The 18960-nt window shown below is 36.9% G+C and overlaps 1 protein-coding gene across 5 annotated transcripts in view; it reads left to right on the top strand.

Moving 5' to 3' along the window:
• The window catches only part of LCORL (ligand dependent nuclear receptor corepressor like), a 56725-nt gene extending 41157 nt beyond the window's left edge, over positions 1–15568 (top strand). The window contains exon 6 of one of the 5 annotated variants that reach the window (XM_029960230.1): positions 14475–15568. In XM_029960230.1, coding sequence (XP_029816090.1) covers positions 14475–14658 — 184 coding nt within the window. In that variant the 3' untranslated portion in view covers positions 14659–15568. Of the gene's footprint in view, positions 1–382; positions 682–12946; positions 13448–14474 lie in introns of those variants that run through there. The other 4 variants (XM_029960220.1, XM_029960208.1, XM_029960200.1 and 1 more) reach the window with 4 other exon arrangements.
• The last annotated feature ends 3392 nt before the right edge of the window (positions 15569–18960 follow it).

The following is an 18960-nucleotide window of genomic DNA, read 5'->3' as shown; positions in this document are numbered from 1 at the left end:
AAATGAAGAAAGAGCTCTCTCATACTTGTAACTCATTGAGAAAATGTTACATTCCAATTCTATTTATCTGTAAACATTTTGTTTCTACAGCAGTGTAAGACCTATTACTGTGATTGGTCTCATGTTAGTTTTAATTGGGACTCAATTTTATTTACCTGATAACTTTCCTCCTTTAGTTTTGGATCTTTAGGAAATCTGATAACTATTTTGATATTTTACATTATTTCATTTACAGTTTTTGTTATTTTCCCTTTTGCTCATAGTTTCTCATATCTATCATTGTCTTTAGAAAGGGTATGACAGAAAGTTCATTGATAAAGGAAATGTTAAAAGACAAAGAATGATGATTTTCTCCACGCTTGTAACCCCAAATCTTTTTTAGGGGTACTGTTGCATTACCAGGGGATTGTCTGATACAGAAATGATGTCTTGTTTTGGCACGTTGATTCAACATTGTGTATTCTTCACACCAGCCAAGGAAATCATACAACCATTTTTAGTTGGAGTACAGCTACTGCCCAAAAAGAAGGAACATGATTTCCAGCTGTGCGTGCGTGTGACTTTAAACATAATTCCTGCATCTGGAACTTTAATGCATATGAAAACATCATTATTTGTTCATATGTTCTTTGGATTGTATTTTTGTTGATGTGGTACCATAAACTATATCATTGTTCTGTTGTCATGCTTGAAATGTTGTTGTATACACATTTATGGTCAATATTTGAAGTTTTTCTTCAAGTTTTACTGATCTTGGGGTCTTACCAAATGTTCTTGAAAAAGACAGGGTTTGTGATGATGTTTTATTGTGAAGCATTGTGGCAGGTAGGCAGAATGTTGTTACCAAATTTTTATATATACTCAGTTTTCGTTGTCATGTACAAGCGGGAATAAAGCAATTGAGTTCTTACAGGTCAGGGCAGTATCAAGCAACCATGTACTCATTGTAGCAACAGAAGAGAGTTAATCACTTTTTCACATTGCCTGTTGTGTTCAAGATAAGGTGGCTGGTAGATACATATGATATTTGTTACTACTTGACTTCTGAACCTTTGCTTCAACAATGCATTTGATGTGTTGAGGAGCAGTTCCCTTTTACTGTAAATCTATGTTCTGGCCATTTTAATCTCTTCAGCAACACTGAAACACTGTTATTCTCTATGGTGGCAAAGAAAATTACGTAAGCATGTTTTTAGGAAAGCATTTCTGTCTTCTTTTCATGAGAGCAGTTCACTCTTTTTCCTTGTAACACTAAAGGTCACATTCACGTGCTTTGGACTGGGCCAAAAGGCTTCAAGAAAGCCAAGCTAAAATAAGAGAAACTGTTATCCAACAATAAAAATGGATAAATAAAATACTTCATTTTATGATCTTACAATGTACTGAATAGTTTAAAAATCTGCTTCAGGGGATGTGGACTTTAAACAGATGCACAGGAGGCTGTGGACCTTCTATGGTAGCAGGCAGTGCTGTGCTGACATCACCTACCTGTTCACTTGCCCTTCATATCAGGACATAGAAAAGCTTTTAAAAATAATTCCATTCACTTGAAGTTAGGCTATTTTCTTCATCTAAAATGAACTTTTTCATTTTCTCCCTTTCATTTTGGCTTTTCTTCAAGTAGTCTGGAGTTTTAGAACAGAAACCTGTAAGATTTGTCGGCAGAGAATATGAATTTTCAGTATTAATTTTTCATCATGTTTGAATGTGGGTTTTAAATGCTATCTTAATGAAATCAAATTAGTGCAGTACTTGAAATGAGAATTTGCTGATTTTTATAGTCATTTCAAAGTTGACTGCAAGAGTTAAGAATCTTAACTATGAAACTTTGTGAGTCTAATTGATCTCTTCATTGTGCACATAAAATAACAAGGATGTTAATATTACAGACAAACCTTTTCTTGAGCTTGACTCCCATTACCATAAATTTTCTTAAAATTGGGGGGGAAAATTTTGTGAACTCTTTTTTACACATCTATATTAGTATAGCTATAATATTCCAGTATTGTTGAGTATTTGTCACAGGGTAGTGCAATCCAGTAGTGATAAGGCTACAAATGGGAATCACTTCTCTACTACTGTGGAAGAGAGCCTCACACCAATCATCTTGTGACAAAATTGATTGTCTTTAGCAGGGCTGTTCAGCTTTCTCTTTCATGAAGGAGCAGGTTCTACAGTCCTAATTAGGGACAACTTTAAAATAATAGGTTAGGTAAAGTGCAAAAGAGACATTGTAACAGCCTTTAAATCTGTTGATTTTGAGAAAGCTCTTTTCACAAAGGCTCTTCATTGGAGGGTTACTTGACTCTAAAATAAATTTCACCTGTGATGCAGAGTAAGCAAATAGAAATTTTCAGAACTGTAGTTGCCGGACAAGAGGTTACTTTTTCACAGTCAGACATTAAACAAAGTAAGAACATTAATAGAAACGTAGGAAGAGTATGAAATGAATGACTGTTCTCATAACTGGGCCATTTTTAATGCAGATGTATAAAAGCAGAAAGGTAGACTTGATAAATAGTTGACTATACATGTACAATAAATCCTGACTCATTTAATGAAAATGGTCTATTGCTTTATTCCCTATAATGCAACAACAGCAGCTTCAATACCACAGTTTAATGCTCCATTTTCTTTTACACTCTGGAATTCTACTTGCCAAATACAATTACATAGAGTCTTCCTTTTTCTTTTTCTCATATCATGTGATCTGGTGTAGAGTGTAAAAGTTTTTGATGCTATTTACTTTTAAACTGTAGTTATTTACATATTGCCTTAGGCTATGCTGTTCCTTACGTTCTTTTGAGGGTTCTGAGCTAAGGATTTTTACTTTTGCTTCTTTGAATGATAAACTTCTTTCAAAGAACTCAACTCTGAAATCTTTAATTTCCTTTGCCTGCTAGGAACTGTCTGTAGTTTAGTGCCATGATCAGTAAGCCTTTGTGTAGCATTTATATACCTAGTTTTATACCCAAGTTGGGGCTTTTTTGTCATTGTATTCAGTATTGTTTTGTTATCATCTTTTAATTTTTTCTCTTCAAAAACTGAGGAACTCATACTCACGCTTTCCTATTTGTCCTCAGTCTTGAGGAAATGAGCAAAATTTTCAGCTTTCTTTAGGGAACTGGTAATACTATATAAATAAAGACCAGCTTCCATCTTTCTGCTTAAGTCTTTCTCTAGAAGAGAAAATAGTGGTTTTTCAAGGCCTGCTCAGCACTTTTGAAAATCTGACAATACGTATCCTTTTTAAAATCCTCTTTTCTCTTAAGAGTTTACAGCCTTAAAGCAGAGCTTCAGTTGCTGTTAGATAGAAAAGGATAGAGGTCAATCAATGCAGCCTGTGAAGATGTAACTTGTAAATTAAATATTAATGTAGTCTGACCATCACAGAGCAGGTTAATTATGCTGAGACACTTCTGCCTTTTGGTGTTGAGCTCTGTGAAAATAGTCCTATTCAAGAAAGGTGCTTTAATTAATAGAGACCTGTGTACTGTGCCTTAGTTTGTACTCCTCTATTGTTTATATACTAAAGCTAATGCTGCTTTTTTTTTCTTTCATCACATATTTGTCAGTGTCTTAAACTAGAATCATCAGTTAGTTACATTCAGAAAGTGCAGATTCTGATTCCAGAATTGAGGGGGGGAATTTAAATGACTGAGCTGTTGTTTGCATGTATTCTTGGGTAGATTTTCCTTCCCTAATTCCTCCTTCATTCATCAAAGGATAGTTTTAGTCTGACCTTTGATGATTTGAAACCTTCTACAGATTTTCAAGCCAAATATAATGCCATGTATTTATTCACTGTTTATCCTTTCACTAGCAGGGTCCTTTAAGTTTGCTATGATTACACAATTGTGCCTTAAAGGTATTGTTTAAATAAGCTTTGAGACTAATAGAAGTGTTTTTTGTTATTTTAAAGTATCTTAGGAAAAAGCCTAAACATTTGTTTTCAGGGCTATACAGAGTGGTGCTATTTCTTACTAAGTTACCTAAAATTCTCTTTCAAATGTAGGTTAACATTTGGTGGCTGTTAGAAATCATATTTCATTTTTTATGTTCCTTTTTCCTTGTGTTCATTTGGTAACTGTATATTAATTTAATAGAAATATGATTTTTGCCATGTTTTAAGGGCACCATTTTCTTTTCATAAGCCTTTTTTTCTCTGGTGTTTCCTGTGGCCAACATGAAAATGAAAGGCCTTCTAAAATGGCCTTGAGCCTTGGGTGTTCCCGAGCATAACTGAGTGTTTCTGAAAGCTGTTGACAGCCTTCAGGTTCTAATTAAGACACATATTTTTGCAGTAATCAACAACTAATTAGATGGTTGTATCTGAATGGAAAATGCTTTATATGGGAAGCTCAAGATTTTAAGAGCAGCATTTTGCATTCACATGCACACAGCACAACATCACAGCTTGGTGTCGTGCTTCATGTTTTCAATGAAATATAAAATATGATGGTCTTCTTGGTGTGTAATGCAGTAAAGCAAATTTATGGAGTCCTCATTAACAATGTTTACTTCGTACTTATTTAAAAGATTTTGTTATATATTTTAAAATAAATCAGAAGAAAATGTTTGGAAATCAACATTATGGTTTTTACCAAATACAATTTTATGGAAACGTATGATTTATAGACCTGTACCTGAATATATTTGTAAGGGATATGTGCTACCAATGAACTGTGAACCTTTCTAAGGTACAACTTTAAGAGAAAATCACTTCTTTGAAATACTGCAAATAGAACTGAGATTGAGATCCCAATTGAGAAGTTATTTGGAATTTTTTAATTACTTTATTGTTCACAGGAGTTTTTTAATAGTGCTTTATAAAAAGCTAGAAAAGAAAATATTAATTATTTCACTGCTAGTAAAAGAAAAGATTGAAGTTACTGTAACTGAGCAATAATTAAAATGTGCTCCACACATTTTATTCCTAACCAGGTTATGACTTGATGTTTTTGATTAGTTGCAGTATACCTTGATAAAATAATGCTGTTCTTGAGACACATCTCTCTCCATCTTCTTATTTTAATGCATAAAGTATCACCTTGAATTGCTGCAGTTTTCCTATCTCCTCCGTCTGTTATTTCTTTTTTCCCCTTGTTGGATTGCCAGCTTTCAGCTGCATTACTTGTTTTCTCGTCTAAATGCTCACTTTATATTTCATTCTCAATGTATGATTTTTCATGAACTTTATTAATTACTCACTTTAATAAGTCAGATGATCTATGTTGTCCCTGCAGTTTCCTACCTTTTTTCCTTTCTCACAGAAGCATGGGCAGTGTGCACACTTTTTGATGAGCCCAAACAGGATGTCAAGCCACTTTATATCGGCTTAGCTCCTGTAATGAAAATTACACCACTGCCATTGGCTGTCTCTTCCAACATTAGCTATCCCACTGCTTTTTGTATATCATGATACTTGTATTTTTACAGCAGTATAGCATTGACTTGTGCTTCATCGGTGATCCCCAGTAGCTGCCCACCCTTTGTTACAGAAGTGCCCAACCTGCCCTGGTGCAGCGCCACGGTCCTGCAGAGCTGCTGTTTATTCCACACCATTGCTTTTATTCTTTTAGTTTATTCAGAGCCATATCTGAACCACTGTTCAGACCATTTAGACCATTACACTCTGGTTTTTGCACATTTATGTGCATCCTCTCTTCATACTTTACTCTCCCTTAGTACCAAACTGTAACTAATTCTCAGATCACTCATCAGCTTTCCTTTTTTTCAAGTATAGGTTTGTGAGTGCCAGAGGATGCTCTGCAGAAAGTGAGTGCAGCCTAGTTTTATTCCTGTTTTGGTTTTTACTGCATATTTCCCATTGTGTACTATTGGTGGTCCATACTGTCTCTTACACCTGATAAGAGATTTATAATACTGTGAGCAAGATGTCAATGAGCCTTTGTCAGATTTCTTCAAACCCAGATGTGGAAAATCCTTTATAAGTAGCCATATCTACTTTGCAATCCTCTTTTTCTTACTGAAGACCAGGTAACTCAGGTTTTTTCCTACAATGTAAAGATACATGTTTTTTCCAAGATCAGGATATTTAAACAGATTTTGTCTTCCCAGCTCCATGCTTTTGGGCCAGCAGCTCTGGATGCTCTATAAATCTAGACAAGTTACTGTTTCCTCTCCCGTATGGCAACTTACACATTCTGTTCTTGTGAAACAGGTCAAGCAATTTTTGTTTCTTTGCATTTTTTTCATAACTCAAAAATGGTTTTCATGACCATTTTCTGATGCTGATTCCTCTCATGTTCTAGGCATCAGTAAAGGCTGCTTAGATTATTCTTCAACTTCTTTAGTGTACAAATAAGGGTTTCTCTTGCTATGTGAGAAACTTCCTGATTTATGGAGATCTAGGTGAGGCACTTTTTGCTGTATTCTTTTGTTTAGTTTTGTCAATCTGACAGATTATACTATTTGATTTTTTTCTTTCAGCAGCAGAAATTCACCCGACTTATGTCTGCATTCAGATTTATTGGTTCCTTACCACAAATTAAACTTAGACAGACATTCCACAAACTTTTCTTTCAGTGGCTGTGCCAGCTCACCTACTCTTCATCCTCCACTTCCTGCCACATTCTCCTTTTTTTCTCCATGTCAAGGCATCCATAAAAGGAATCAGTGCTTCTGTCTTTGTCTGTAAGGGGCAGGTCTCTTAACTTGGCTGTAGCTCTTTCTTCAGTGATCAGCTTTAGATCTGCTTCACGCTTACTGGTAGAAATGGCCTCAACATTAACTTAGGGCTTCAAATCCTTTCAAAAGCATAAGTCTATGCATTTCTACTTGGTTTGGAATGTTTTATGTCAGTTGTCAAGCCATCACTGAGTAATGTGACTATATTCATGTTTTTTATGTATTTCATGTTTTTCCAAGCAGGTCTTATGTAGGTGTTATTCTTTGTTTTCACTTTGTGGCTCAGGGAAGAATATTGCTAAATTGAGGTCCTGCTAGGAATTACAATAATGAGACTTACATTTCATATTGAAATACATGCATACATGAAAATTCAGATGCTTAGAGAAGTCAGTCTTTTCAAATGGATCTTGTCACAGGTTCCTATTACCTAAGGTGTGGATTTCACAAATATGCAGAGGTTATACTTCATGTTTTACTGACACAGGCTTGCCCTCAAAGCTCTCTTATTTACAAATGTTGAAATCTTTGTTTAAACAATGGATTATTTCTCTGTACATGAAATGGAAGCAGAGCTGAAAAATTCTTGTCTAGAAGCTGTAAGAATGCCTTAAGACGTTTTTCTTAATTAAAAAAAGTTCTTGTTCTCACTTAGGTCGTGCTCTTTTATCTATATGTGAAGTTTTCCATTTGGAATAAAGGGTAAATTTTAGTGGGGGGGAAAGGGACTTAAAATTAGGTTTCAGTATTTTTATTGGGGAACTTAGCATAAATTTCAAACAGTTCAGCAACAATAATTTAGTTTTAAAATTTAAGAAATTGCAAGTAAATAGTTAAGAGCTATACTCGAAGTATCAATTCTTGAAATTGTGCATTTTGTTACCTGTCTTTCTAGTTTGAAGTTCTAGAGATGTGTGTTTGAAGAAATTCCCTTGTGTATCATATTTGTTGCTGACATTTCCTATTTATCAGTTTACTACTCACAGCTGGTTTTAAATTTTATTTAAGTAGTAGAAATCTCAGAAAAGGAAATTACTTATTTGCAAATTGCTGTTTGACCTTCCTTAATTCAGAAGTCTGGTGGGTTATAAACCACCCAGGGACTGTCTCATCATATTTCTGAGATGATCTCTCTCCATAACATAATTGCATTTATAATGTGAAAAAACTATTATGAATTAAAGATTTGAGCTTAAATGACAAGATTTCCATAGCTGCATTCATCACAGCACTGAGATGGGGGCATTCTGCTTCCTCTGAGAGCAGCCTGAACCAGCAGCATACGTAGTTCTGAACCTCCAACCTTTATCTTATTGTGCCTCATTCAAAACCATTTTTAATTATGATTAGGTAGAATAAAGATAGCAAAACCTTTTTTTTCTGTTGTGGTATATTTCTAATGCTAATACAACAGTACTCATCTGCACTACAGATGTTTAGGGGATTTTTAATTTGTTTGCATGCTTCTAACTTCTAGTAATGACTGGAAATTAGGCAGTTTCCTTTCATGGAACTGATGGTCAGAGGCAGACTTGTTTCACTAGATGCTAAGAATTCATTATGTCTATCATAAAATGAATGATGCTTCCTTTCAACTGTTAGACTCTTAGCTGCTTTCTGTTTCCAAGATCTTTTAAGACAGAGTACTATGAATGATTTGAGGGATAGAATTATTATTTTCTTTATCAGATTATATACTATCATCACTAGTAAATTATGCTTCAAAATTTTATGGCTTCTTCATGCCCACCTCAGTGACAGTTTACAGTAATATTTTACTTCCTTGTTCTTCAAGAAGCCTGTGCCTTCTGTGGACTGCTAAATAATCTATATTAACACAAAACATGAGTGATTCTTGTCAAAAAGATCACTGTTCCATATAACTTTCTCAGGCTGCTTCAAATAATTATAACTTTAAAAGGGGGAAGCAATGTTGTCTATATTTAAACTTGTCAGCATATTCCAATCTGTCCTGTATTTCAGGGAGCCATCCGGACAAAGCTCTGTACTTCCATGGCTGCACAAGTCTGATTAATTTCTTTTGTAAAGCAGTTTTAGTTCCCAATTTTTGCAATGAAATTGGAATTTAAACCTTTTATGTTCTCTATGATCTGTTGCACGTAAGGAAGTGAGAACATTTTCTGAGGCTGACTGGTTTTGGGCAGAAAGTCATGTTATTTCTGTAACTGTACTCTGAAACTGTTGCCATCCATTCCACTTGCCAAAAGTTTACCTGAAAATGCAACCATCTGCTGGTTGGTTTATAATTTTGTCTCTGTGCAAGTTAAACTTAAAGCTTGAGCAGTGTGTGGATATCTCAATATATAGATTCAGAAAATAGCAAACCACTAAGTAATTCTCTTTCACTGACGTGCCACAAGCGCTCTCCAATTCCTGCTTGCCTCATTTTAGCTCTCTTTCTCATATGTTTTGTATTTCATTCCTATTTTCTTTCTTCCTATCCCTTTTATTTTTTCTCAGACCAAGAAAACACTTCTGAGTTTGTCCGAAGAGCAAAATAAACTTTCCACCGTAACTTCAGTCTGGGATTATGGCTGGTTCTGACTTCCATCCCTGTCTTTCTGTCTCTATTTAGTTCACCACCTATCTTGGTACTCTGCTGTTTTATTTGTCTTAGTATTCCAGCTTTGTTAAACTCAGCTCTTATGTCTAATTTTTAAGACTCCCTGAATCTTGCTTATCTGCCCAGCTTGCTTTGATCCATTTCCAGGGCATTTCTTTCTCTCTCTCAGATTTCCAAATGGGATTCCATCCACTCAGCTGAAATATATTATTACAATGAGAATCCATTTGGTAAATGGAAATGAGATACTAAAATTTTCCTTTGTAGATTTTTTTGTTATTGCATTTTGGCATTGTGGAAAGAGCTTAAATTTTAGAGACAATCAATCAGACTCTGCGTGCTTGGTTTAATTTCATTTCAATATATGTTGCATTATCAAATCAATCTCTGTTAGAAATCATACTGAGACTACTCTAGTCATTGTAGGTTTTTACCTGATGTATTCCACTATTTCTGGTTTTGGGAAATGTTGGAGTACTCTACAGAGAAAATTTTTTTATGCTCCTAAAGTTTTACTGTTTCTACTCAGTATTTTGAAGCCTGTAAAAGCCTCAAATCAGTGCTTTGTATCATGGATGCTCTTATGCTTTCCAAGCTATCGATTTACACATCACTGTTGGTGGCCTTTAGCAAGTACAGTTTGCAGAATTTTTGTCAGACAGGAGGGTATAAGAACCAGTTTGACCTTGCTTTCAGCTTGTTCAGCAGGAGACGTTTTTATCTGTAAGTGTTGCAAAAGATTTAGAGAAACAGAACCCTACAGTGATACTTTCATAGCCGTTTTACAGCATACAAAGACACAGCAATAATGGTAATCTCTGATGGGAAATGCTGAGGGATCACCTAACAGATGAGACATTTTTCCCTATTCCCACTTCTTATTTTTCCTACTTTTTCCTTTTTTTCTTTTTTTTACATGCTGTGACATGTCGTAGACACAGATTAACTCAGCAAATGTATGGATTCAAGCTAGCCAGATTTTTTAAAAATTCCTGGTTTTCCTGAACAATGTGGCTCCAAACTGCACAGAAAATACACAGCTCAAAGAAAATTATTTTTGTTTTGTGCTTGGCAGCCTGTCAGCTTCTCCTGTTGTTCTCCCATCCTGTATTAAAAATCTATTTCTATTAACACGATGATTTGGGTAAAACTAAATAAAGAAATGCAAAATTTCCCAAAGAAATATCTGTATTTGTACAGCTTTAGCAGGAAGTGTAGAAAAGAGCAGGGTTTTCTTTTGCACTTAGAAGCATGGGAAGGCCACTTGTTGCTTGCTTTAGTAGAAGGTTGAATTCAAAGACCTTTCTATTAAATTCTTTTTGCTTTAATGATAGCAGGAAATTTTTGAAGGGAGAGATGATCCTTTAAGGCCCTAGCGGGCCTGGAAACATAACCACAGACAGGGTTGTCTGCTTAGCCAGGGAGAGCAGATAGGACTTGAGAGGCCATCGGCAGTACTCTGATCTGGCTGCTGTGATTTGTTAGAGTAACAGGCAATTAACTCTTTCTTCAGCACTGTTGAAACAGAGTAAATTCAGAGGTGATTCGGTTCTGGTGATATGGGAACTTAGAGTTGGAACACACAAAAACAGACCCCCATGGAGTCATCAATGACAAGTTTTCTGGACCCACTGGTTTAGTGTGCAGCAGCATCCAAAGAGAGCCAAGGGCACAGGAGGGCATCCTCAGCTTGCATTTTTTTGATTGCTCTTCTTTCAGATTAAAAAATACAGTCACATTTCCATATTCTTTTTTCTCTTTACTTTCTAAGAAGAGACAAGAATGATCAGGTGAAATACGAAATCTTTAAAATGAAGCAGTAAATATGTGACCAGCACTTCAAGACTGGAGGGAAGGGCTAGTAGAGGATAGTGCAACTAAAGATGGAGAAAAACATGTGAATTTTCAAGAAACCTCACTAGTTTTTCATACAAAGATTTATAAAAAATGGAGCCTGTTTTCTTTTTTACTGGGCTTTTAGCTCAGTTGGCCTGTCTTCAAATTCCCTAGTGAAAACAAAGCTATTGGCTATGCTGTGGCTGGAGTTCCATGTCACAGGAGCACCTGTAGCTGACTTCCAAAAATCACATGCATGGAAGCTGATTAACTGAGTCAGTCTCAAGTGAATAAAACCAAAAAAAGATAATCATTGCTGGAATGGTAAACAGATGGCTTCAGAATTGGAAATTCTAACCTTTTCAGAGACCATTATATAAGATCAGTAAATGTCTGCTGTATTGGAAGTTGGAGACCTCCATCCTCTTACTGGTACAGGCTTTGGTAAAGAGAACTCCAGGGAGAGGTAGAGTAGGGATACTCTACAGCCTTATTCCAAGCTCTACTGAAATAGGCTTCATGGCTTCTGGTAGCATCAGGCTGTAACCTGCAGTTCTTCCTGAGAGGAGGGTTGCTGTGTGTAACATCTCTTACAAGGAATGCTTCGTGCACTGTGGAGCTTTTGCAAGCAGAGTGGAATAAAATTTAGAGTAGAATCTATTGATGGATTTGGCTGGAGAAATTTAACTGCTTCTGTTTAACTGTATTCCTTTAATTACATTCTCTGATTTCAAAAAGGTTTTCTTACCTTGTTACGTCAACAACTAGAAAGTAAATCACTACAGGTAAAAGAATGAAAAGTAAAATGAAAAACTAGGTTCTTCTCAGTTAACAAATATCTTAATGCAGATCTCTGACCACATTTTCCACTTCATTTTTATCAAGGTAAAATTTTCTAAAACAGTTAAGCTTTTTGTATTGTACTGGGAACTGAAAAAAAAATAACATTTTTCTATTCCTGTTTTTATGCATTCTTTTCAAAAGCAAAGTCAAAAGAGTTCTTCTATGAGAGGTAAATAAATCACTGCATGACAATTATCAGCACATACTTCAGTTTTATTTTTGCAAATTCAGTCCAGCCTTTTACACCTTGTACAGAAACCTGTAAAAAACTCTAAAAGATGGAGAGTAGGACAGTTCCTCACAGAGTTGACTGCTTGGAAGGTGCTGTTTGGTACTATTATAGCACTCAGCATTTTCTTGGGAAAGAATGATGGTCCAAATTCCACCAAATCCTGGTAATATACCAAGGTTGTACAATTCCTAGTTTATATACAGAAGTAACATGCCAGATCATATGAGAAGCCCAAACCTTTAGGTTTTTCTGTCTGGCATTTTCCCAGCATTAAACAGAGATTATCTGCCTACTGCTTTAGACAGTAGAAATAAAACCAAAGAACACCACATACCAAAACCACCCCAACCCTCAAAAAACCCTAAACCAAACACCACCATTCATGCCCTTCTCGCCATTTAGCTATTGATTAGTTGTTAGGAGTTTATGTTTTGCTGGAAAGTACAAAATCAGTAGGGGATGAGCAAAGCTGCAAACTTGAGAAGTCAGCTTGAACACAATCTCACATATGCACTCAATCCCATGGTCTTGACAAAAAGCTTTGGGTTTGTCCTGAGCGTAGAGGAGAAGAGGCACGTTAGCCATGAACGGGGATGCCAGTTCAGAGAAAATCCAGCTCTGGAATCTTATTGGTCTGGAGCTGTTTCTGAAGCTTCATGGCTGCAAGGTGCTTCTGAAGGGACTGGCACAGGGCGAGGGCACTGCACACAACCTCAGGTTTATCTAGCTTTTTTTCACGAAAGCAACCTTGCTGGCTGAAGCTGTCTCCATCACTTATGCTTGCATTCCATTTCCTACAGGAAGGAAAAGATCAGAGCAACCAGAGGGAAAGAGTACAAGGCAAAAATGAGACAAAAGATAGAGGCTGAAGAACAACACAAGGAAATGCAGGGAATGGGAGCCATACACCAGTTACGGAGTGTTGCGAACTAGGGTTAGGAAATGAGAAATGCCTCTTCCACTGCCATGTCAGAAAGGCAAGGACACAAACCTTCTGGAGAGCATACATCAAAATGTAAAAGAATTAAAGCCATGTTTCAGATGATCTGTGAAAAATATCAGTGAATTGTCACTTTAGCTGTTACATAAGCTGTCTTTCCCTCTTGCCAGGACAGAGGAAAAGATTTAATCAGTCAGTCCATGGTATTAGCAATGCAAACCAATATGTTTTAGGTTATAGCCCTATGCTGACTGTCTGTCCTCAGCTACCCTGCACACTCATGTGAGCACTACACTACAGCAGATTCAGTCCTTCAGAATTTGCACTCGAGTCCTGTTTCCTTAAATGCAGCAAGTAAAAGCCATTAAGAGATATTTTTTCTGTTTAAATATTCCTTTGATAGGAAACTGTGTTTATATAGTTTTTAGCATGGTGCTTACCTCCTACCCCTAATTACAGTACTTAGGACATTATTTTTTAGTATCTCAGTAATTAGAAATATTTTCAATTCTGTATCATTCTTGAAATCTTTGAAAAGGATGGTGAAAAATGATGAACTGCACACAGCAGGTAAATCACTGCAGGAGGTAGACAATAAAAAAAAAGTAGGGATGGAGGGGTTTGAAATTAGGATTGAAATTGTCTTCTGATTGTGCTTTATATGTGAAGAAAGACATTCTTTATGATGAAGATGGTGAAACACTGGAACAGGCTGCCCAGAAACATTCAAGGTCAGGCTGGATGGGGGTCTGAGCATCCTTATCTAGTTGAAGATGTCCCTGCTCATTGCAGGGGGAGGTTGCACTGGATGGCCTTTAAAGGTCCCTTTCAACCCAAATTATTCAATGATTCGATCCATATGTCTCTCCTAGTCTGTTTAGTGACCCCTACAAAGGGCTGGGTTTCTTTCCCTTCTTGTATTACTTATTTTCCTAGATTTGAAACAAAATACTGTCTATGTGTTAGACCTTTCACGGCTGTACCAAATGAACATTGTCAGCGAAAAAAACAAGCCCCAAACTTTTGCCCAGGTCCTGCTCTATGCCTTTACAGTGCCAGCTGGAGATAATTTAAGCAACAGAACCCTGTTATTGCACTTCTGCAAGGGAACAGTGTGAGCAGAAGACTGACGTGGGAGGGGCTCTGAGATCCCAACACAAACAAGCCCAGTCTACTTTACAACACAGAGCACAGCACAGTCAGGTTCTAATCTCAGTGTTTCTGGAACATAGTGCAGTAAAACAACAAAAAAAAACCCCACCAGAATGCACAATCTGCCACCACCTCATCTTGCCTCTTATCAGCTTGTTTGCAGGGGAAGAGGAAAGTGTACTAAACTTTTTGTCATTTTTTCCCCCCCTCTCCTACCCCCACTTCTTTTCTCACAGCACACTACAAGTGAAAGTCTCGGAGCCGCAGAATTCAATAGACATGAACACAGAAAATGAACATTTGAAGTCCATAAAGATGTGCCTTAATCAGCCCACTGAGTGGAATCTGAGTTTTTCAGCAGCATCTCTCGCCAGCTGTAAAGTTTTTAACCAAAATCTCAAAACTGATGAGAACAAATAGATTGCAGCTGTTCTTGCACTATTATTTTGTACATTGTTTCTGATTTTTTTTTCTGCAAAATAATAAGCGTTTATTACATTGATCTTGAAATGATCTTGTGTGATTTGGCTTTATATACTACTAGCATTATTCAGTTTGATGTACTTTTTCTTTTTTTAAATACAAAGTTTCACATCTGACCATCATGAAATTCTCGCAGTACAAATTTATATCAGAATCGGATGTTCCCCTTTAATAGTATTGTGATTTTTCTATGTTCTTTAAAGTTAATTATTTCCCAATTTTATTTTTGTGCACGAAAGTTAATATATTATGTAATTTGTGGCATAGGTCACCATGTAAAGATTTATGGTATTAATTCAAACAAATCTGTAACAAGTGGAGACCGACTACCTCGAAGCAAAGCAGTACGAAGGTCAATTACCTGAGGAGATCTCCGTTACCGATGGATTGAAATGTATGGAAGCACCAGTTTGTTTCTGCAGTAGGCTTTCATCTTCACTTCCCTTGAGAACTTCTGTGTGACAGTGTTTAATGACTGTGATGTCTAAAAGACCAAGCCTGGTGGAGAATCTCATGAGATTGTCATTCAACAAATCTGTATCTGCACTTTTTGAGGTTTCTGCTAAATGGTCTTTCTTCCCCATTCGTTTTTATGAATTCATGCCTGCCACCAATTAAAATGGATGTAAATGCTCTTCCTATTTCATTTTTTCTGTGTACTTTGGAAATGCAATGTAAAATCAAAGTTTTAAACTCTACTCAAAGAAGTAGTAAATGGTTGTAGCTGACTACATTGTAGACATTCCATGCTTAGATGATCTTTAGCAAGGTTCATGTACTTCATTCATCAAAACTTTATTATTAATAGAGCTATAACAAAAGTGTTAGAATAAAACCATATGATATATTTCTCTTTTCTGGAGTCATACATTCAATAGCTAGAGTAGAGGTTTCTTAATTCAACTTCATAATAAGTTCTCTGTCCTTTGCTTACCAAGAACAAATCTTCCAGAAGGAAATTTCCTTGGAAGACACTATATTTTATTAAACAAAGGTTTTAAGGATTCACCTGAAAATGAAGATGCAGCTCCTCTTTACAGAGGTTTCTTGGTTTGCAGGTACAATCCAGTAACTGAAATAAAAAGATTGTTACGAATTCTGGTAAGTCTCCCAAAGATCCTAATAGGATATTGAGGCACTGAAGTATCACACAGTGCAGAACATGATTAAAAGAATAAACATTCATCATCACACTGCACTGTCTAGCGGGTCTTTATGTATCTCAGCTATTTAATGCGTGTGGATTCTATGTGGCAAGAAAGCCAAAAGGGGAATTAAACTTCCCAGGGGAGAGGCACTGACTCAGTGCAGCCCCACCAAAGCACAAGGAACAGTAAGGAGTGAGGAGGGACATCAGAGCCAATGCAGCCGGTATCTTATTCATGTGCCCACAGGAGGAGATGCCATGTGGATTTTCTCATTTCAAAGACCCAGTAAATACCAGAACTTTTCTGGTTTGGACATGTCTCCCTCAGCTCCAAGCAGCAGCCCGGTTTTGTTAACTATCAGCAATTATTATTATTTGAATCACATTGACTTTTAATTGGCTGATGACACAAAAGTGGTCAGAGGGGAGTCGGTTCAGGCACAACCCGAGCTCCCCAGGCACTGCTGGAAGTCAGACAAAAAACAACACCACTAGAAAAACAAACGTTCTTGGTGCAGCCCTTACCCTTCAGCTTGGGAGAGTGACCAGCCAAAGGCCTGTTCTCAAGAGAAAGTGTTTTAGGGTGTAGTCTGAAGAGACAATCACAAAACTGGTTTTAAGAAACAGAAACCAGTGTGGGAATAAACAGGGGGTCGCTTTAAGTTTGACAAGTGACCACTACTATTTTATCATTAATAGGGAATCAAGTCTAGGTCTAGTGTGGCCATGTTTCACACCCTGCTGTGTTTAGCCAGCAAAAAGAGAGAAGTCACACCGTAATTGGTCCAGAGCAACAAAGAGGCTGTTTTTAAACCAATTAGAATATTTTAGGGATTAAAATTTTACTCTTTAATTAAGCAGCCAGGAAGTTAGGTACTCAACCCATAGAATTAAAGTAAATAACATTATTTTAGTAAAAGGAGTAATGCATATGAAGTCAATATTTTTTTCACTGCAAGTAGTAAGATACTTCCAGACTTGGGTCCTTGTCACCTTTGGATGTACTTTTGCTACCATGTGACTTTCTCAGAAAGTCAGCTGCATGCATTTAAACTATGATTATCAGTTATTGTGAGCTTTGAAGAAGACAGCAAACATCTGATCATCCCATCCTGCAATTATGCAGCTACCCTCTCCTCAGTAAGTGAAGTAATTTTGCAAGAGCACACCACGTTTTCTATCGCACAGAAATCCCTTCCCTTTACAGGGAGCTGGGCAGGTGAATACCCAGAGGGGCTGGAAATTCAGTGCCAGTTGCTGGTCAGGTTTCCAACCTGAAAGGATCACAGGGTAATTCAGGCATAAAAGGACATCACAAAGATCCTGCTAAAAAGGCAGACAGTTGTGATGACTTCATTCAGTCTTGTCTTAAACTAGGACAGAGCCTACATGGCCTTCCCAGGCAACCTGTTCCAGCAGTTCTCAGCCTGTTTCACTGCCCTTTTCACCTTATATTCTGGTCAGAGTTTCAGTCTATACTCATTGTTTTTTATCCTCCCACCATATGCAACAAAGAGCCCAATTCCATCTCTTCATCAGACTCCTTGCAAGTAACTGAGGATCCTCCCAGAGTGAACAAGCCCAGGTCCCTCAGCCTCTCCCCATAGGGCAGGCACTACAGCCCCACACCAGCCCAGGTGTTTGCTGTTTGCCAAAGGCAAACTCTGTTTCCTATTAACACACACCAGTGAAGCCACATCCACAGCACCTATAGATAATGCAGGCACCACTTGTTGAAAGTGTATTAGTGGCTGAAGAGCAAACCACTCAAGAGAAGGAGGATGAGAGAGAACTTGTAACTGAAAAAAACCAAAACAAACAAAAACCCCAAAACAAGCAAACAAAAAACCAACCAACAACACTTGAAAGCCCCAAGGAAGCTCTGATTGACAATCAACTGAGAAAAACTGAACTATATACTTTGCCCATTTGAATTATGTTCAGGCAGCATTCAAGGGGAGAGAGAGCATCTCTGATCTCAAGTGCCTGCATGTACACAAACACCCTACAACACAATTTGGGGATTTGAAAAGAATTATCAAAAGAGGGAGTTCAGGGCCTCAAAATTCTGTTTAAAATTACAAATATAAATAATTTATCACAGTTACAGAAGTTTCTGAATAGCAAATGTCAGCAGAAAAGCATGTTGTGGCATTTTGCAGGTTGACAAGTTTCCAACAAAATCTGCAAAGGAGGAAAAGCAACACAATCCTGTCTGTTTCCTATAAGCAAGCTTGGAAATAACATAATAGTTTGGGCATTACACTTTGGGAATGCTACTTTTCACTTGTGTTCCTAAGTAATTTTTGAGAATTACCAAAGATCTTTTATAGTGTATTTACCTATTTCAAATGCAAGTTCCACAGAAAGCTGCATTTGGCATCAATAGTTGAGATGCACCTGTCAAGCAATCAAGATTTCTCCCACTGCCTCTGAAATTATCCATAATGGAACACAGACAGACATGACCAACCAAGTGTTTCCATCTCCAGAGTGAATCTGCTCAGCCACCAGCGACTACTACGTGCAGTGTAATCTTCTGTTGTCCTGTAAAACTCACGACCATTCCTAGATATGTCATTAGAAAAAGATTTTGAACTGCAAAGCTACAAAGAACCCATAATTGGATGCTACTTTAAAAAGACAGAACATGGGCCTTAAGAGTATTTCATTTTTTACACCTCTCTGTACTTAAATATTCCTTTCCTTACTGGATCTTATTTTGTACAACAAATGTTTTTATGCTTTTCTAAAAGTACATCACTGATTTTATATAACAAGGTGAAGATCAGTAGGAGACTTCCAGAGTTCAGTTTATAAAATCAGTTACTCAGTTTTACCACTTTTACATTTTTCAGTAAAGTGGACACATATCTGCAGGAACCAGAATTCACAACTAAGATCAACTCTATCTTACATTAACATGAACAGTAAATATGTGCATCTGCTGACCAGGTTTTATTGTTATAAAACCTTATAAAAATTAAGAAAGTGGGTGCCACAGAGGTACGTACATTCAAAATTGCTGCCATCACAAGCAACCACTACAGGTCAAACCCTCTGCTAATGTTAAACACCAAAACAGCTTTAAC

Source organism: Manacus vitellinus, unplaced genomic scaffold (assembly GCF_001715985.3).
Source record: "Manacus vitellinus isolate BGI_N305 unplaced genomic scaffold, ASM171598v3 scaffold_0_pilon, whole genome shotgun sequence".
In the NCBI taxonomy this organism is placed as follows: Eukaryota; Metazoa; Chordata; class Aves; order Passeriformes; family Pipridae; genus Manacus; species Manacus vitellinus.
This window is presented reverse-complemented; position numbering and strand designations above follow the sequence as displayed.